The sequence below is a fragment of the Monomorium pharaonis genome, chromosome 6, assembly GCF_013373865.1.
Source record: "Monomorium pharaonis isolate MP-MQ-018 chromosome 6, ASM1337386v2, whole genome shotgun sequence".
NCBI lineage: Eukaryota > Metazoa > Arthropoda > Insecta > Hymenoptera > Formicidae > Monomorium > Monomorium pharaonis.
In genome coordinates, this window is record NC_050472.1 from 6,758,430 (window position 1) to 6,777,865 (window position 19,436).

At 33.1% G+C, this 19,436-nt stretch overlaps 1 protein-coding gene across 1 annotated transcript; it reads right to left on the reverse strand.

Moving 5' to 3' along the window:
• Positions 1 to 913: 913 nt before the first annotated feature.
• On the reverse strand, positions 914 to 3,841 carry LOC114254940. The gene is made up of 4 exons (XM_028192417.2): positions 3,483 to 3,841; positions 2,410 to 2,978; positions 2,078 to 2,179; positions 914 to 1,760 (listed from the first exon to the last, which is right to left on the reverse strand). The coding sequence occupies exons 1-3, from the start codon at positions 3,685 to 3,687 to the stop codon at positions 2,111 to 2,113; spliced, it is 843 nt and encodes a 280-aa protein (XP_028048218.1). The 5' UTR covers positions 3,688 to 3,841; the 3' UTR covers positions 914 to 1,760; positions 2,078 to 2,110.
• Positions 3,842 to 19,436: the final 15,595 nt, after the last annotated feature.

Genomic DNA, 19,436 nt, shown 5'->3' on the forward strand with positions numbered 1-19,436 from the left:
AAAATGTTAAACGATAGAATAATCATATTTCTATCATACGTATAACAATACATTAAACTTTTCGGGAAAACAAGTCGGTTGACGCGCGGCCTTGTGCCTTTCTTGTGATCTACTTGCGATTCACAACCCGCCGCGCCGATCTGTAAGGTCGCCACGCTATGCATTCACGCGGCGGGACGTCACGGATTCTCGAGCTCATCACGCCGCGGCACATCCAACGCATTACACGACACGCAACTATACATTACAGAGACACATTACAGGCACGCGTAATTACACATTACGTGACTTTGTCCATTTTGGCTGTACCGTCTCTCCGGTAAAGGTTGGAGCCGTATTGAATTCGATACGCATTAAGACATAATAATCCCATCATCATTCCAACGAGACATTGGTCGTATTGATTTTCTTTAGAGAACAGGTGCAAAATTGAAATAAGAAGATGCAACGCGAATCGAGCCAATAGGCAGTTCGTATTATTATTATCTCTTGATTTTTTTCTTACAAATAAGTCGAGAATACTGATTTACGCTATAATAGACCTCGCGCTTTGAATTTTTCGCCGACCCTCAAACGTAATTTGATAGACATAATCTATTATTATTATTATTATTGTATTGTGAACGCATAGTATAATACGCGAATCGTCTGAATGATACGAGTAACGCAAAGCCGCGAAATATCTGTTGTATATTTATAGTCCCTTCTTATTTTATGACATTTAACATTTTAAGATGCTAATCCGATTCTACGATTGACGTCAGTGTTTATATAAATAGTATTTAAAACGATGTTAAATATAATATATATTAAATATAATATAAAATATTACTACCTATTGAATAATTAAATCCTGGACGATTTGCGTCACGTCTGTTTTCAGGAGAATTGTGTTAATAATCGGACTAAAAGATTTTTCTTAGGAAAGAAACACTTTTATTAACGAAACAATTAATCCACATGCGATTGTAATTATCCTTGTTTTCTTAAAATATAATTAGCCTTAGAATCTATTTCGGGAATAATGGTGTACAAAATGTCACGTGAGTATAATAATTAGTATATAATCACGTTCTTTCCGTGTTCTTTGGCGCGATCGCTGTCACAGTCTACGATCACGATTGGCCTTAATCATCGTATCCCACTGTGAATGGACGGTTGTGTGTAATTTATACCGATGGAAACAGTATTTGTAAGAACTGAGTTCGCTCTCTATCGGATTTTTCTTGTGTGAATCAGATTTTAACTTATCGCTCGGCGGTCAATCTTAGATTCTTAATCTAATTATTAATTAGGCCAATTATATTCCTCTAAACGTATTAAGATAATACGTTTATTGCTCACTTTTTAAATAATTGAAGTCATTTTGAAATCATAAATCTTATACTTTATTTTCCATTTTGTATATTTTACTTATTTAATTACTTTTAAGTATTGCTTTATATTATTTAATATATGCAGCCAGATGCATATTATTGCTTCAAAAGCAATTTATCAAAAATCTTATTTATATCAACGTATTTTTCCTTTTCTAAAAAAATTGCTATATTAAGCTATTTGGTCACCAACGTCTTTGTCATTAAATATGTCATAAATATGAAATGAGTGTACTTTTGTTTGTATATAACTATAGCAAACTTTATGATAAATATTTTATCTTATTTTCTGTTTTACTGCAGAATATTTCCAAATCCAATTATGTTGCACATTCCTTTGCTTTAACATTATATCCACATCTTATTATTTTAAGGCGTATCTATCTAAATAGGTCAAGCCAAGAAAACATTATTAATTATTAAAATATCAAAATTTTTATCAATTAAATATTTAAATATATGACAGTAATAATTTAAAATTATTAGACTTTAGATCAAATAAAAAAACAGAATTATTTAATTCAAATATTTATAAAACATCCATTCTAACTATTGAACTTAAATTTTAATAATTTTTATGATAAATAAATATATATTAAACTTTCATAAAAGTTTGATAAATAAATATCAAACTTTTACACAATTGTATAAAAGTGTATTTGAGAGAACGATTGAAAAAGAATAGAATGCATACCACTTACCACTCTCATTTTCTTTTCTTTAGCTTGTGGATATCAATCTAATGAGATACTTATGTTCTTTTTTTCAGCTATTGATTGATTTATTGCAGAGTTGGGTAATAACTAGTTAAAAAATTAATAATTTTTAATTTAACTTTGTTTAATTGATTTAATTATTAACTTTGACTAGTTACTTTTAAACACATAAACTTTTTTTCTAACTCAAAAATTTATAAATGTCTAAATAATGTTATTTTAAATTAATTCTTAATTTAATTTGATTTTAGTGTGACTAAATTAATTTTATAAGCCATTAACTTTCACTTAATTTAATTAACAAAGAATTAACTTACCCAATCCTGATTTGTTGTTATATCCACATTAATCTCTTTAGTACGTTTTTCAGTTGTTTCTTTTATACCATGAAGCAATAAGTGTTCCTGTAAGTTATCTATTTGAAAGATATTATGCATTTTATCGCAAATTTTGCATTTTATCTTTTTAGAATTCAAAGTGTCTATCATGAAATATTGCAATGCCCATGTATATTCAACTTGTTGTAATATTGCCTTTGTTATTGTCGGTAGATGTCTACGTATTAAGTGGTCTTCTAAATTATATTTCCTATATCCACCCGAAAGCAATTTGTCACAAATCTTACATCTCGCAGTGTATTTCATTTCCTCTGTGTAATATTGCCATATCAAGTTGCTTCGGTCAATAACGTCTTCGTTATTATATATTTCATGATAACGATATAAATGCACTTTCATGTCTTTATTGTTGTGGCAGACTTTATGACAAATATTGCACTCTCTCTTTCTACTTTTATTATAACTACTGTGTAATTTATTACAATATTGCCATATCCAACAACGTTGCCTCCGCTGTGTCATACCCTTACATCTTGTAGCGTATCTTACTAAATAAAATAAAACGTAACTAATTAATTGAATTCATTAAAATTTTTGTCAGTTATCGGGTACTTAAATACATGATAGTAAGTTTAAATTATCAGATTTTGGTTTTGACTTGATAAATGAAATTATTTAACTTAAATATTTATAACATTCATGACACATGCATTCTAATATTAAACTCAAATTTTAATAATTCTACTGATAAATGTATGCTAAATGCTCAAATTCTTATGTGTACAAAAGTGTATAAAAATATATTTGAGCGACTGATGGAAAGTAGAACATAAAGATTTGTAATACTCGATGCATGACTATGTGAAAACGGTTTACTTAATCGGTGGGTTCCGGGATCTAGCCTGACCCTCATCATATATATGCCTCCAGCCTTACAAGAGGTTAATTGGAGAGTTGACGGATGAATAAAAAGTAAATGGTAACACACACACACACACCCATATTTCGAGAATCTACATATATTTTATTTACTAATATTTGTAATAACTTACCGTTGTTATTCTCTTCATTTTCTTCAGTCTGCAAATGTGTCAGATGAGAAGTATCCCCGTTTATTTCCTTAGGCACTAATTGCTGTATTAATATATTTGTCTTAGTTTCTCCGATATTTTCCGAACTGCTTTGCTTTTCGGTATTCCTTTGCTCTGCCATTATGTCCGTACTGTACCTTAGATAACGTATTACTAAACTCGGCATAACGTCTGTGTCAGAGGCAAAGGTTGAAGAGTAATGTGTAAATCTTTATTTGTAAATATTGAAGCATTGTAAATATTTCTTGTAAATACTGACACATAGTTTCGAATATATTAGCTGGCTTACCATCCGAATTGTATCATTCCGGAAATTCTTCTACGTATTTGTTTATATCACGTACGGGTATATCATTTATTTCTTTTTAATCGAATCGTTTATTTAGGCGTTTCAGAAAATAACAACTCGGAGAACGTCTCATCGAGTTCTTCAAAGGTAACAGACAACTAAGACAATCTGAGAAGAGATGAAGGGTCTAGGATAGGCATCGGACTCCAGCGGAGTAACCTTGGGGAGTTAATTTACATACATTATATCTTATACGAAGGACCTATTGTCTTTTACTTGGACCGTTTATTCAGAGAATAAAAATTAAAGAAAAATATTTTTATTCTCACAGAGTTCTCTTACTTTTAATAGACTCTTCTTGAAAATTACCTGATTATTTTATTGTCTGTTTGAAGAATGAATTGCACTCAATAATTATTTTTTAAATAATAATTTAAAAATGTTTTTATAAATATAAATAAGAAATTTATAAATTTAATTTTAAATATAAGAAAAGGAAAGTATAAAAAATAATAACAATTGTTATCAGAAAATAAGAAATGTGTAATGTATTATTTTTATTATTTTTCTGTTTTTATACATAATTTTTTCTATTATTATATGTGATATACATGTAGTTACTGTACACTTCCGTAATTATTATTGTTGTACTAAATATAATTCAACGAAGATTGAACTTCTCTATATCGTAATTACGTACGTGATAAATCGCGCATATAGTCTCATTTTGCTTTACTTTTCAAATTTCAAGAGATCTAGAGTGATCTTAATAATAAATCAAGCTAAAAAGTAAATTATCAGGTTTTTGATTTAATGTTCCTGATTTATTATAAACTTAGCAATTAATTACTTGGATATTACTCATTAAATAAGTTTTAAATATACGAGCTAATATAATATAGCTTCTCTTTCTCTTTTTATTAAGATTAATTTAAAATATAAAAAATATAACATTTTCCGTGAATTTATGTACCTTACAGTAAATCAATACGGTCATAATACCTGTTTTTACAGCATACGCAGCTTTTGTAATTGTGTTTAATATCAGTGTGTTAACTTCATTAAATCGATCGATGATTAATCAGTTTATTCCGCGTTCTTAATTCACATCAACCGCAACATCGTCATCGAGTTACTGAGCTAGCAAGAGCAAGTTGATTACCGGATTTTTCAACGTCAATCTCTCCGCTCGTCATACAATTTTATACCATCCATAATGATACATCATAAAATAAGCAGTTGATTGATCGATATTTTTTTACTCCATTAAAGGTCTCGTTTAAAATCGGTTATTTATAAAAATAATTTATGTGTCATGCACCATGATTTATGCGTGAATGAATTAAGATTGCACTATACAAACTTCCGCGAGTTACTTGAAACAGACATACACACATTTATACGTGTACACAAAATAGTTTTGTTAAATTCTTAAAAAGTTTTAAAGTCTGATCTGAAAATAATTTTTGTTAGATCATCAAAATAACTATGTAGGATATGGTAAGGTTCTAATTATTGAATGTCACAACTTTTCTCATTATCGTATTTCTTCATAATTATTTTTATCGTCCAACAAAATTATTTTCAGATTTGAATCTGGTCAAATTTTTAGATACTTTAGCAAAATTGTTTCTTGCATTGCATGTGCATGTGTGTGTAAATTCATAATTTTATATTTGTAAAATAATTTTATAAATTATCAAAGTTTTTATAAACTTCATAAATTCCGAAAGCCTTTTCTATTGGAAGCAACTTTATAAATTTATAAAATTTTGCAATCACAAAATTTGTAATTTATTAATAGGTAAACAGATAAAGATTCTGTTTGTTTCAATTAATAAAACTACAATTTTACTTTGTCAATACTCAAATTGAAGTTGCATAATTTGCATTTTAGCTACGCAAAGTCTATTATCGTACACGTCAGCACTTTATATCATCTCTTATTGTCTTGTACTTGATGTATGAATGAAGAAGATTTTATGATTCATTCAATTGTCTATACAATTAACACGATTTTATGTTATGTCTACTATTATCTTACAAGGGAACCTCGCGAACTCGAAAATTCAGATTTTAATGAAACTTGGCATAAATGTAGAGGGGGTGAATACATGAATTTAGAAATTTTTAGTTGCTGCCCAAAAACGGTTTGAAGGGGTGAAACCACCCTTCAAAGTTGAAATGATTTTTGCGGTTTTTCGATATATGTCGTAAATTAAACAAAATATAAGAAAATGTTTCTTATGAAAGTTTTACAGTATAAATACCTTTATTTAACTATGCTATTTATTAAAAAAAAATTTTATAATTTTTTTTTTTTTTGAAAAATGAATAGCGTTAAATGAAGGTATTTATGCTGTAAAACTTTTGTATGAAACATTTTTTAATATTTTGTTTAGTTTGGGAGATATATCGAAAAACGGCAAAAATGTCTCAATTTATTGCAGAAAATAATTTTTACAACGCTCTGTGTATTGTAAAAATTCGATATTTTCTGCAATTGTCAGCCTATTGCAGAAATTATTTTTTACAACACTCTGTGTTTTGTAAAAATTTATTACGATTGCGGAAAATGATGAATTTTTACAATACACAGAGTGTTGTAATAAATAATTTTTGCGATAGGCTGACCATTGCTGAAAATAATGAATTTTTACAATACTCTGACAAGGGAACCTCGGGAGATTTCGTAAATTCTGATTTTAATGAAACTTGGCATAAATGTACAGGGGGTGAATACATGAATTTAGAAATTTTTAGTTGATGCCCAAAAATTGTTTGAAGGGGTAAAATCACCCTTCAAAGTTGAAACATTTTTGCAGTTTTTTGATATATTTCGTAAACTAAACAAAATATTAAAAAATGTTTCATACAAAAGTTTTACAGCATAAATACCTCCATTTTTGGGCACCAACTAAAAATTTCGAAATTCATGTATTTACCCCCTCTACATTTATGCCAAATTTCATTAAAATCTGAATTTTCGAGTTCGCGAGGTTTCCTTGTTAGGACAATTATTAATGCAAGCTCTGCTAAATTTCATATTATGGAAAGCTTTATTCCCTAACAAAGATATCGCGATTACGTCTTGTCCTCGACGAAATTGCTATTTGCATCAAAGCTCGTAATTAACGTTATGAGATAAACGCGAGGTGGACGGATGCCGCGTGCTGCTAAAGATCGTCGCCACGCTAACGCGCGCACGGCGGGGAGTAATCATCGCTATAATCCGAGCCGGTCCGCAAACATTACGGCATTTTCAGTGCGCGCCGGAGTGTCTCGTAAAATAAAACTGCGAGTTGCACGCGGGTTTACGATCCGCAGCGCTTTAACGGGGCGTACTCTTCGGCACAAGGTGTCGCAATTCGATGACGTGTAATTATTTCGGAATTGTCGAGCATTTTTTCGTCGCGCGCGTCTGCGTTCTTCGTCGCGCGAGTAAAATACCGTCGGGATCGTCAAAGTGACAATTACCAACGAATATAAATCTCATGCAACTTTTTATCGTTCGTGCTCAGACACATATTCCGCTCATAATTTAGATGATAGATTTCACTTCAGGGTCTTTGAAAATCCGTTGAAGTACGTATTATGCGATAAATTAGAATCTTTACACGAAAAGAACGGTTTTGCTAAACTGTCTACAAATCTAGCGGGATACAGATCTAAAAGTGATTTGATTAGACCATCAAAGTAATTACGAACAACATTCAAGCATGATGAGCAATACTACAAAAAGTTTAAATATTCTTGAGCGTCTTTTTCTACGTAATTATTCTAACGGTCTAATAAAGTTACCTATTATCATGGAACAAGAGAATTAAAATGACGCAAGAGAGTTAGTGATATTAATAAAATTAAATTAAATGATGAATATTAATTTCAATAAATGCTCATCAGACATTTGCAATTACGTATAACGTACGAAAAACTCGAAGAACTTTCCTTTGATAAATAGAAGGCCGATTGAAAGGGTTAAAGGATCACTGTTATTTTCGTATAACTGATCGTCTTTATGATCGCTCGCACGTAGAGCCACGTTGCAAAATGCCGTCGGCGCTAATAAGGTATGCGCATACATGACCCAAGACTCCATATGTTTTGTGACGCCTTATGAAGCGCGGCGAAATGTCTAAGTGAACGACTATACGATGCTCGCGTACGTTAAATGTCATAATTAGTTTCAAGTAGGCAGGTACGACAGGGAAGAAACGTGCCTGCGTATATTACGTCAGCGCTGCGATGGCTAACGGTAATAATCTGGAAGGTTGCGACGGCGACCATGGGCCCCAAGTCAAGTTCAAGATCCCATGAGGTTTCGCTCACGAACGAATGGGAAGTTGATAGTCATGCGTGGGCAGAATGACCAAAACCGTCATCGAAACGACACGCGTTACGTAATCGCGCGGTTATTTTGAGATCTGAGAAATTAGTTCGCTGATCATGGCTCCCGCTCGTAAAATCTCTACTATTCCGAAAAAAAAAAAGGTTTCAATCTTATGCGAACTGACAGACACTTATATTTACGAGACGCACCTTGACAGACACATTTGTGTCACAAAGATATTTAATTACGTTAGTAATTTAATATAAAAGTAACTGCGCGTGCGATCTTCGAGGAATCAACGACCGGAGCGGGAAACCCGCGCGTTTTGCAATGGTGACATAAGCGTATTTGTATGCGAGTCGAGTAGCAGTCAACGCTGTGAGTGTCGCTAAACACTGTTATGTATGTAGTGTATGAATCATTCGTGCACTCTTACATATGCGCTCTGTCACGATAAACTATTCAGATATTCAGGCCACCGACATTCTAAGTAAGGCGCTAACTGTTCAATGACATTTTCGACATGCTTATTGCCTCCGTGAAATTTAAAAAAACGTCCGCCTTTCATTTCCGGAATGCATCACATGTAATAAAATGGATAAAAAAGGGCAGCGTAAAGATGACTTTTTATAAGCTATTAAAAAGATGACGGAGATTTTAATAGATTCCTGCGGCGATCTATATTTTCATAGCTGTAAATACATATTAGTTCCTTATATAGATTAAAAAGATTTTATGCTTGCATTAACTTTCATAGATAATATTTTGACATATATCTAAAAACTTGTTGATAACGCGTGGAATATCATTGTTTTTTATTTGATGCTGTTACGACTTAATGATAAAAGTTATCATAAATACATAATTTTAGAGATTATAACTTTGCTGACATATATTGTAAGTAGATTTACTAGAGATAAAAAATAATATATTTAAAAAAACTTTGCAATGTAAGTTATTATACACGGTTGCAATAAAAAAAGCACGTACCTTAAAAAGTCCTTGTAGGTTTTATTTACAAAACATTGTTGTTAACATTTACAAAAATATTATATGTTTTGTAATTATTAAATAATTTCAGAAAGAAAGGGTTAAAATAAGAATGATGTTCTCATGCATGCAACAATTGTATCCATCAGTAAAATGTATTTGTCAATGGAAAAATCAAGCACAAATATTAACGGGGCAATTTCTGATTGAAAATCTATAAATATCTAAGGCACATCGCTAACGTTGTTCGATTATCGGTTATTCTGATACGATAATCTAAGTAAATCACAAAGGCCTGGGGGAGTATTTCCCCATTTCCTTCTCCATTTGCGCGATGGTAGCCAGGGACGCGAAACAAAAAGTCGCGCACTATCGGTTTCGAGGTATCGGGAGAAAAGACGACGCGGCCGTTCGCTAGTGCAACGTCCTAGCTAACCATGGTGTTTGAGGTGCATGCTTGATAATGACAGGGCTTGGCAGTACGATAACTGGAAGAAGGAAGGAATTATAGGCTATGGGCATCTCGTAAATATAAGCCGTATAGCTAAAGCTACACTTTAACGTCGTCGCTTCTTCCTGGGAACTTGGTGATTTTCGCTTACGCGCGTATTTGTTGAGAGGCAAATCGGCCCACGATTGACTTGACGATTGTTTTCCGGAATGTGATACCTGATAAATTTGTGTTTATAATTGTCTTTTATACTAGTCGCGAATTAATTGACTTCGACAAGAAAGTGGTAGTTCTGATATACAGATATATGTATAGACAGTCTATTGTATCATTCACGAAATAAAGTATTGCTCATAGTAATGCTAAGAAAATTGTATTGAATAAATTAGTGTAAAGATAGGAATAATTTGAGACAGAAAATAATAGGAAGTTAAAAGAAGTATAGTGAATATTATTAATCAATATTAACAAAGTGTTAAACATTGTATCGAACTAGTGACAAAGTATTAAAATAGGTTTCATTATCCTAAAAGAAAAATTTATAATATTATATAATTCCTGTTTATCATTATTTATACAAGTATTAAAGAAAATTATTAAAAACTTAATTAATAATAACATTATTAATAATAATTTCTAATATTCTTTTTTTTTTTGAAGAAACGTTTCTTTATTAATTATGACTAAAGTATAAATTATAAATTCTTTTTTTGCATTATTTGTTCAAAATAAAACAAAACATAAAACATTGACACGTCTAATACTATAAAGAAAGTTTATTAACATTTTATGCAAAATTTATCCAAATAATTGTAATATTAACCGCTCTAACCTTGCCAATACATATACACAATTGAAAAATAATTTAATGAACATCATGTTAATGGATGTTGAATACATCGTGCTCATTTGTAGATATTTTTTGACATTTAGTGATAATTTATTAACATAATTAAAAATTCTTTAAGTGTTAATAATTAAATAAGGACTTTATTGTAAAAAATGATTTTACTAATGACTGCGACTATACACATGCATCATTTCAAGTGTAATTACTAAAGATAAATAAAATATTTAAGCAAGATTAACTTTTTTAAATTAGTAATCCTTAAACTAAAAATGTACATTATATTATCATGCCAAAGATTTCCCTATTTGAATATTTTAGTTTAGGCTATCTCTTTCATAATTGTGTTTTGTAATTGTAAGGAGAATCTGAATTGGTCTATTAAAATTTTCACACCCTATCTATAGAAATATGTTTAGTTTTTAGACAAATAAGAGGATGTCGCTCTTTAAGAGTTTTGTACTAGTATTTTGGTGACCTTCTTCTATAAAATAAAATAAAATAAGATAAAATACATTAATTATCGAAATGAATATAATTCTCTTTATAGAATAAAAATCCACCTATTTAATAGGACTTTAATTTAAATAATGCAAATACAAAACGTTACATTACAAAATAGAAATCTTTTCTTTTATTCGATAAGGATTATTTATTTATTACTTTATTAATAATTTATGAATAAGTTTCCAAGACACAGAAATAGTGATATTTAATGATATTCTGATCATTCTCGCATTGACTTTAATGGTGGAAGAACTAATCACGATATCCCACCTCATGTCTTATAAACCTGCGATGTATTATGTATGTAATGTAGCGTAACCTGTAAGGTGATTTTTCAACACACAAAGGATATGTGTAATTTTACGGTTGACCATCATCGTCTTTTGCAGCGGAAGGATTAAAGCAATATTCGCGTATGGTATTATAGTACACCTGACCTTACCTTGCATCAATTTCGTATTAAATTTCTTCCCGTACGAAATTCAGCCACACGTACGTTTACACTCTTTATCTTTACGTTCCTTTATCTTTACCTTACCTTTCCTTTAGCTTATCGTTTTATAAAGCAACAGAGTGTTCTTATTTCGTTGAATAGTCACGAAATTCAAAGCTTGGTCGAAATAGCAGAAGACATCAATCATGTCGTTCTTTAATCCGGTTGTGTCAAGTGTGCCGGAAAAGAAACGCTAATAAAATTTAGCAACGGACATTCAGTTGGACGCGCGCGATGTCAATGACAAATCTATTTTATGTTTTGCAAGACCGTTGTACTATCATTGTAATATTTTGAAAAGAATCTCAACCATCACTCGCAGAGATGACTGATGGTCCATACAGTTATTTCGGCAAATCCATTGCTAATTCGTTGCACATACATTCAAATATATTTATATACACACGTCACACTTAAAATTATAATATATAGGATTACTGCACCAGGCGCTGAACAATCACCAATAAATAACTGTTTAAAACAATATTAAAATAAGATTTCAAAATAATAAATTGTAGATAAATTGATCCTTTTTAGATCTAATTTTTATATACAAATTTGATTAATATAATTTTTGTGTTAATTGACCGCATGCTAAGTTGATGTTTTATTGACTGGTGCGGAAATCTTACATGCACTTTTGTTAATAACGCAGTAAATAGTTCAGAAGAGAACGAGTAGGACAAGGGATAATATGAGCTAAGAAGGGACATGGATAGATCGAAACCTTGGATGTACGTTTGTTAAAAAACTTTATTAACCTGGGAACGCGCTGCGGGCTTAAAAAAAGAAAAGACAAATCATCCACGAGAGCGAGAGACTGCGCCACGGGTGAGATTCCTACTTCTAGTGCCACATACGACGGTTTATCAAGATTCCAACACGTTTCCAAGCAGCGGGATTGCCTTTCAACGCGAGTCGCTGAGGGAGCCGGGCCGCGGCAATCGTAGGCGGGTGATTTATATCGCGGGTGTGTGTATATGAATAAAATAAATTTACCGGTCGGCGCGCCGCCGGATAATGCGATTTTCGACGCGAGTAGGTTTCAATGCCCGAGTAAATTCCATCCATCGCGCCGCGCGCGACCATCGCCGAGGTAAGAAAACCGGCTACGGTTTTCGCCCGCGTAAATTCGCATACGCCTGCACTCGGCCAATTCGCAGCCTTCGCGCGAAATTTACGGCATAATTTCGAGAAACGCGGCCACGTTCTCCTCTCGTCGCATGGTTGCAATAGAAAACGTATAGACGTGTTAATTAATGGGTTATTAATCATTATATTCGCAGCTATTATTTGCGCCCTGCGCGCGCGTCTACTGTACACACATTCACGCCTTCCAATTGAAAAGATTACAGTACAGTACGGCTCCTCTAAGCACATCGTAATGATTGAAATCGTTAGAACCACGATCACGCGCGGTGGTTTATTCGACGGCGCGCCGCGATAAATCCTACAAATCGTTGCAACGGTAACGGCCGGATATAAAAAAAAAGAAACTCCCGCCGTCGTGATGATCGTTCGTATCCGAAAGTAACGAGCACTTAGCCGAGGCGAGGAAATCTAACGTTAATTCCTCGTGATCGGGCCGCGCTTAATCGCGTTTGAACTTCCTCGGGTCCTTGACCATCCTCAACGGTACATTGCGCAAGGTCACACGACGCGAATTTATCCGATCGGATGCAGCTGGTGGTAAACCGATCGGCCAAGCGCATGTGTGCATGTCTCTCCGCTAAATCGCCACGTGTGATTTGTAACACTTGGGACACGTGTAATTATCGGGCGATATATCACGCGCTTTTGCGTGGACTTTAATATAAATGTGTGTACATGTAAAACGTCCCAAGTGAGCGTTATTAGAAAGGACGCTCTAATAACTTTGAGAGTAGAATGTTCAATGGAACAATAGAACCAATAAATTGCCTACTTTGTTTTTTAGATAATATTCCTTAGATGAAAGCTGCAAATGCAAGCTGGAAAGTATTTCCTTTCAGATAATATAGCATTTTTATAATACTGTTCTATATTTTGCGGAACAATCCAATTTTCTTCGTAAAATAAAAAAAAAAGCATCTAACAATGTAAACTTTAATGTTATTATGTCTATACTACATATATATTTTAAACCTACGAGAAAAATATGCAAGAGAAGAATACGGACAAAGTAGTGAAGAAGATAATACAAACATAAAAATAATCTGATAATATTAATATATATTTAAATTATTTGTGCAACTTGCAAAAGAAATCACCTAAATTTTATTCTTTCTTTTCAAGAATTTGTTTTTAACAGATTTTATGTAGAAGAACGTCATTAATTTAGGAGCTATAGGTTCTTGTTTCTTTGATTATCTAAGCAGTTCATGATTTTATCAGCATTACAGTGCCACGTTTAGTACTGAGAAATAAACAAATATCGTTTTAGAAAGTTTTGCGACGTTAAGTTCCCTAATGCATCGATCTTACACTGAGAAAAAAATGCTAAATTTAAATACATATTTCTTTGAATAGTGCTAATAACATATTTTATAGAAAATCAATAATATTTATTTAAAACAAGTAATATTTTCTAAATTATAGGAAACTATTACTTGTTTTAAATAAATATTATTGATTTTCTATAAAATATGTTATTAGCACTATTCAAAGAAATATGTATTTGAATTTAGTATTTTTTTCTCTCAGTGTAGACGAAAAAGGACATCTAAAATAATTCTAAAACCTGATCTGTATAAATCTTTAAATAGATATATTATAAAAAGTTTTATTTTAATATATCTTTATTAAACGATAATTTTTTTATGCCATTTTGAAAAGGTTTTATCTTTAAAAAGAATCATTTTAAAGAATCCTTTCTCTCAACAATGCTCACTAGGATCGCATCTCTTAATCGGTTCTGATAGAACGCGCGAGACGCGTTATGGACAAATTATTCCGGCCACGTTCTCACGGCTGTTTTGACGTGGCAACCGGCGCGCGGCGTCGTGACAGTGTATCTCGGAAAGTCGGTCTCTTGGAAATGAAATGTTTCCAGATGCCGAAGGCACGCGCGTCAGAGCCTACCGAAGTCCGCGGATGCTGCGCTTGAGGGACACGCGAGAGAAAGAGAGAGAGAAAGAGAGAGAGAGCGGCGAGAGATGGACCGGTACACCTATCCCCGCCGTGGCGTATACCAGATGACTCTATAACACGCGAAGGCAATGTACCATTTAATAGCGCATACACACGATCCACGGCTTATTCCTCTCGCGTGCCACTCGCGCCTTCTTGCGCCGCCGCCGCCGCCGCCGCCGGCCGGCCGGTCGGCGCCGCTAATTGCTCTATCGGCTAATATCGATTTCGCCGCGGTGGCTTTTTGCATCGCACCGGGAAATGTGCGATCCGTCTGCCAATGAGCCGCCACTCGAAGGGCCCGGCTGATTGTCCAAGGGTTTCCGACTTATATTAAGTCGGGCGGAATACGACGAGCTCTCGAGAGATATACGGACGAGGATTGCGATTTAATTGCGCGCCGTTCGTCCCTCTTTCTCTCTCGCGTGCCTCTTGCCAATTTTTTTCACTTTCTTCTCCGGGTCGTTCTTAGAGAGACGCGAGAGATGAGAAACGCCGGAAAACGTCGATCGACGCACACACACACACACACACAGGCGCGCGCGCGCGCGACGTAATACAGTAATATACGTTGTAATACGTTCAGCAAGATATAGGGAAGTCGGTTCATTAAAGGAGCGATTATGCCCGCTTTTTCAGCGGTCCGGTTGCACAATTTACGGATGTTACGCAAACACGCTTTTTCCCCGGCGTCCCGCTACGGATCTCATTTTATTGCGCTTCCCGACGGGCGCTCGGTAAAATTCCCGGGAATACGCGCGCGCGTTCTTTTTTTTCTCTTTCCTTTTCTTATTCGTATCGCGGCGAGTGCACCGCTATTTCTGTAACGCGCGCGCGTAACAGCAACAACAGCAGATGCGGATCTCGCGGCGGCGGTATGCAACGCGAGCATGTAAACAATTCGAGTTTACAATGTCACGTATCCGCTTTGGAGCCGTGAAAACGGTGCATTTCAGGGCGGCGCGCGCGATTCTCTCTATTGACAATAAAAGCTACACAATACGCGCGCCCACGTAACTGTACAGCAACTGTACAGCGGGGCGGGCACAATAGCGCAGGAAAGATATTCATAATCCGCGAATACCACTCGCCTTTCCCGCGGCCGAATACCGCGTCGGTAAATAAATCATCCGGCATTTTTCGTGCCGATCGTTCGCATGCGTTACAATTCACTCGCGACACACATTTTTCGATTAGAGCCTTGCGAAAACTATCCTCACGACGATGCCACGCCGAAGTGTCTCATTGTGCGATTGTTAACGAGGCCCCTCAGCGATCTTAGATAGAATGTACATACAGCTGTAATTGCGGTAGGCGGTGTCGTTACGCGGTTGTTTCGGTGCATAGCGGTGCACTCGCCGTATTCGCCGCGAATTTGAATCGGTAATTTTCAGGATTAAATACGCGAGCCGTTGTATTATTTTTATTATTATTAAAATTAAAAATTAATTGTCCGGAGACGCGACGTGCCGTCGTGTAAAACGACATGTATCGCGATTTTAAAATAGCGATGTCATGTTTGTTTAATGGGATCCTAAAATTTACTAAAATTTTTTTAATAAAATTGAGCAAAGTTTTAGTAAATTTTGTTAGAAGTATAGTAAAATTTACAAAATTTTGCCAAATTTTATTAACATTTTAGTAAATTTTGTCAAAAGTATTATAAAATTCTTTAAGGTTTACATTGTCCCACAATTACCACGATTTTCAAGGTAATTTTTAAGGGAAAATTTTTTCCGTGTACGTAAAACTCGCTTGATGACGATATTTGCTTAATATATAAGTACAAAATCTATAATATGTATATACATATATTTGATGCATTAAAATCCGCGCATGACTTACGTAATTTTCTTTGTTATTTTCTTGTTTTCGTTTATTTAAACGAATAAAATGTATGTGTCAACATATTACACAAAAAAGAGCATTCTCGTTTTCAGGTTATTCTTATTTTTAAAATGGTAAATTTTTAAATAAAATTACGTAAAATTACGTTCGATAAACATAATTGGTTTGCATAAACAATTTTCTGTATAGTTTTAATTTTCTTTAAAAAAATATAATTTTATTTATTATAATTAATGAATTGTGAATTGCCTATCGGTCTACATCGGGTCTTAGCGATGAATATAATTTTTTTATTAAATTAAATTTTTTAGCTTTATTTTAAACTGCGCGCTAAAAGGTTTCGTCAGACTTGAAACACAACGTCTTTCTTGATGCTCTGATGCAAACAACAAGTTAAAGTAAAATAAACTTTTTTTTTATTCTAACTTACTGCAGTTATTAAACAGAAACCTGTTGGCGCGCAGTTTAAAATAAAGCTAAGAAATTTATATAATAGAAGAATTATATTCATTACTTTTACAAGAAAAACGACAGAACTGTCTCTCACCAATTTTAATGAGCTTTAGATATGTTGTAGAACAAAAAAATATTAGACCCATATTTTTTTCAGCGGCGTATCTCGAGGTTAAGGGGTTGAAACCACCCCTCGAAAATAACGCGTTTTTTTGTTTTTGGCGAATATCTTTGAAAATATAAAGTTTGTGAAAAAATAATTTATACAAAAGTTTTATGGTATTTTATACTCTTTATAATAGTATATTTAGATTTTCTAAAAATTTCAAACTTTTTAATTTATCTTAGCTCCACCCCTTTTTTTCAAAATTTTGAAAATTTTGTAAAGACAAAAATTAAAAAGCATTAAAAGCCAAATCCATCCAAATATAATAATATATGGGTTTCATTATTTTCAATTATTGGCAAAACGAAATGATAATCTCGTGCTATAGGCGCCGCGCTAGAATTTGCGTTATTTTTTTAGTTGCGTCACATTCAATAACTGCCTCTCTTGCGTATATTTTTATATTAGAACACAAAAACGGATTAATCTTAATTACAAAATATTCAACGTATTACACGGTATAAAGCATAAATGCATATATATAACAAAAGTAGCACCCCACACGGCATGTAACATTGGTGAAATATTGTAAAAATCGGAAATAGTATAGAAATATTTCATTAACATTTTAATTATAACTTTTCATCCTAAATATTTCAGAAATGTATTTGCTTCATGTTTTTATAAAATTGCAAATGCAATATTTCTGAAATTCTTTAGAAACATAAAAAAAGTTTGCTTTCCTATTTGACTGTTTCTTAATATTACAAAAAAGTGGCAAATATAATACACATATAAATATATGTATATACGTTAATGTGTACGTACATTTTCATTAAAAGGAAGATTTTTTCAATGGGAAGGAGATCTTTAGTCCTCATACAATTTTTTTGTAAATTTATAAAAACGTTAACACCTTTCATATATTAAACATGCATGTATATTTCCTCGTATTAAATAAGATAATTTATAAATATTGTATTTGATGAATACTGATAAGATTTTTTGGCGGTTTTCCCTTAGCCTTGTGACTAACAATACTATGCTTTCAGATTGAGCGTAGGCGTCTTAATAAAAAAGATACACATTGGTAAACATTTCGTGTCTCAAAAGAGCAATCTAAAAAATTTTTTTTTATTTTTGGTATGAAATTCAATTCATAAGCTGATATTAATACATAAACTTTAATTCTGGAAAAGGATTTCTAAATCTATAAAAGAAATATATACAAAATTTTGTTAATGACGTGCACAAATGACTCTACATTATCGACCTCGATCAAGTTTAACGAGCAGTTTAGCATCCCCTTAATGCAAGTATAATGTTAATACTGCAATAGCATATATTATTGTATTGAGTATATCTGTAATTGGCAGCCCGCAATAACATATCTTATTGAATATATTTCTTTTTTTTTTTAGTGTATACACAAATATACATGCAAACGAAATGCAAATATATGCGTGCGTGTTAAATATATAAAAAGTGTTAACGTTTTTATAAATTTGCAAAAAAATTGTATGGGGACCAAAGATCGCCTTTCTACTACTAATGAATATTGTACTGAAACCTCATATAATGCGCCTGCGCGAGAACAACCGGCCCGTCTATGATACACTGATCTAACACTGATATTAAACTTATTCGCCCGTATCGTCTGCAAAATGTATATACATCCGTATGTTACGTCCGGCAGACTCCACGATTTCCCTTCGTCAGAAAAACTAATAATTTACAAAAGAAATTCTGTTTTAACGGTCTCCGATAATTTTTTATGCATCTAGGATTAGTCTGTTAGAAACGTAATGACAAACATAGATGGACGAAACGACCAAGTAGATAATTCCGACTCCTTTTGAATATTGAGTCAACAAATAATAAATTCTGAAGATAGAAATTTAAAAACAAACATGGGATCTAAGCAAAGTTTCACGTTTCCTCACAAAAAAATGAGCAATAAAGTATCTAAACATAAGCAAAAAATAAATAACCGTTTCCTCCATCTGCAACCCATACCGTAGCACGTCTAGCACGATAGGAAAAAATTATTTATCTCTTAAACCCAAAGGGAAAATAATCTACGCGATAGGTCGGATCCCTTTGATAAAATTAAAAGAATGTGGGAGGAAACAGAGAAACTTTCGACAGAGTACTCAACGTATGATTGGTCAAAAAGGAAAAACTATTTCTCCAATAAGAAAACTTAGAATTCATCCACCACACAATCCTGAAAAAGAATCCTACCAATTAGAATATTTGAACCACCTATCTCTGGATCTTTCCCTTGTAAGACTTTATATATATATTACCACATCTTGAAGAGAGTCAGTCAATATACCAGTTAGTAATAGTTGGCAGTAGTGAGTAACAGTCAGTCAGTAATAGTAATGGAGAGTAATAATCAGAGTCAGTAATATAATAGTCAATAATAATCGTTAGTAATGGTCAGTAATAGTCAGTTGAGAGTAGTTAGTTGTGAGTTTAGTTACGTTT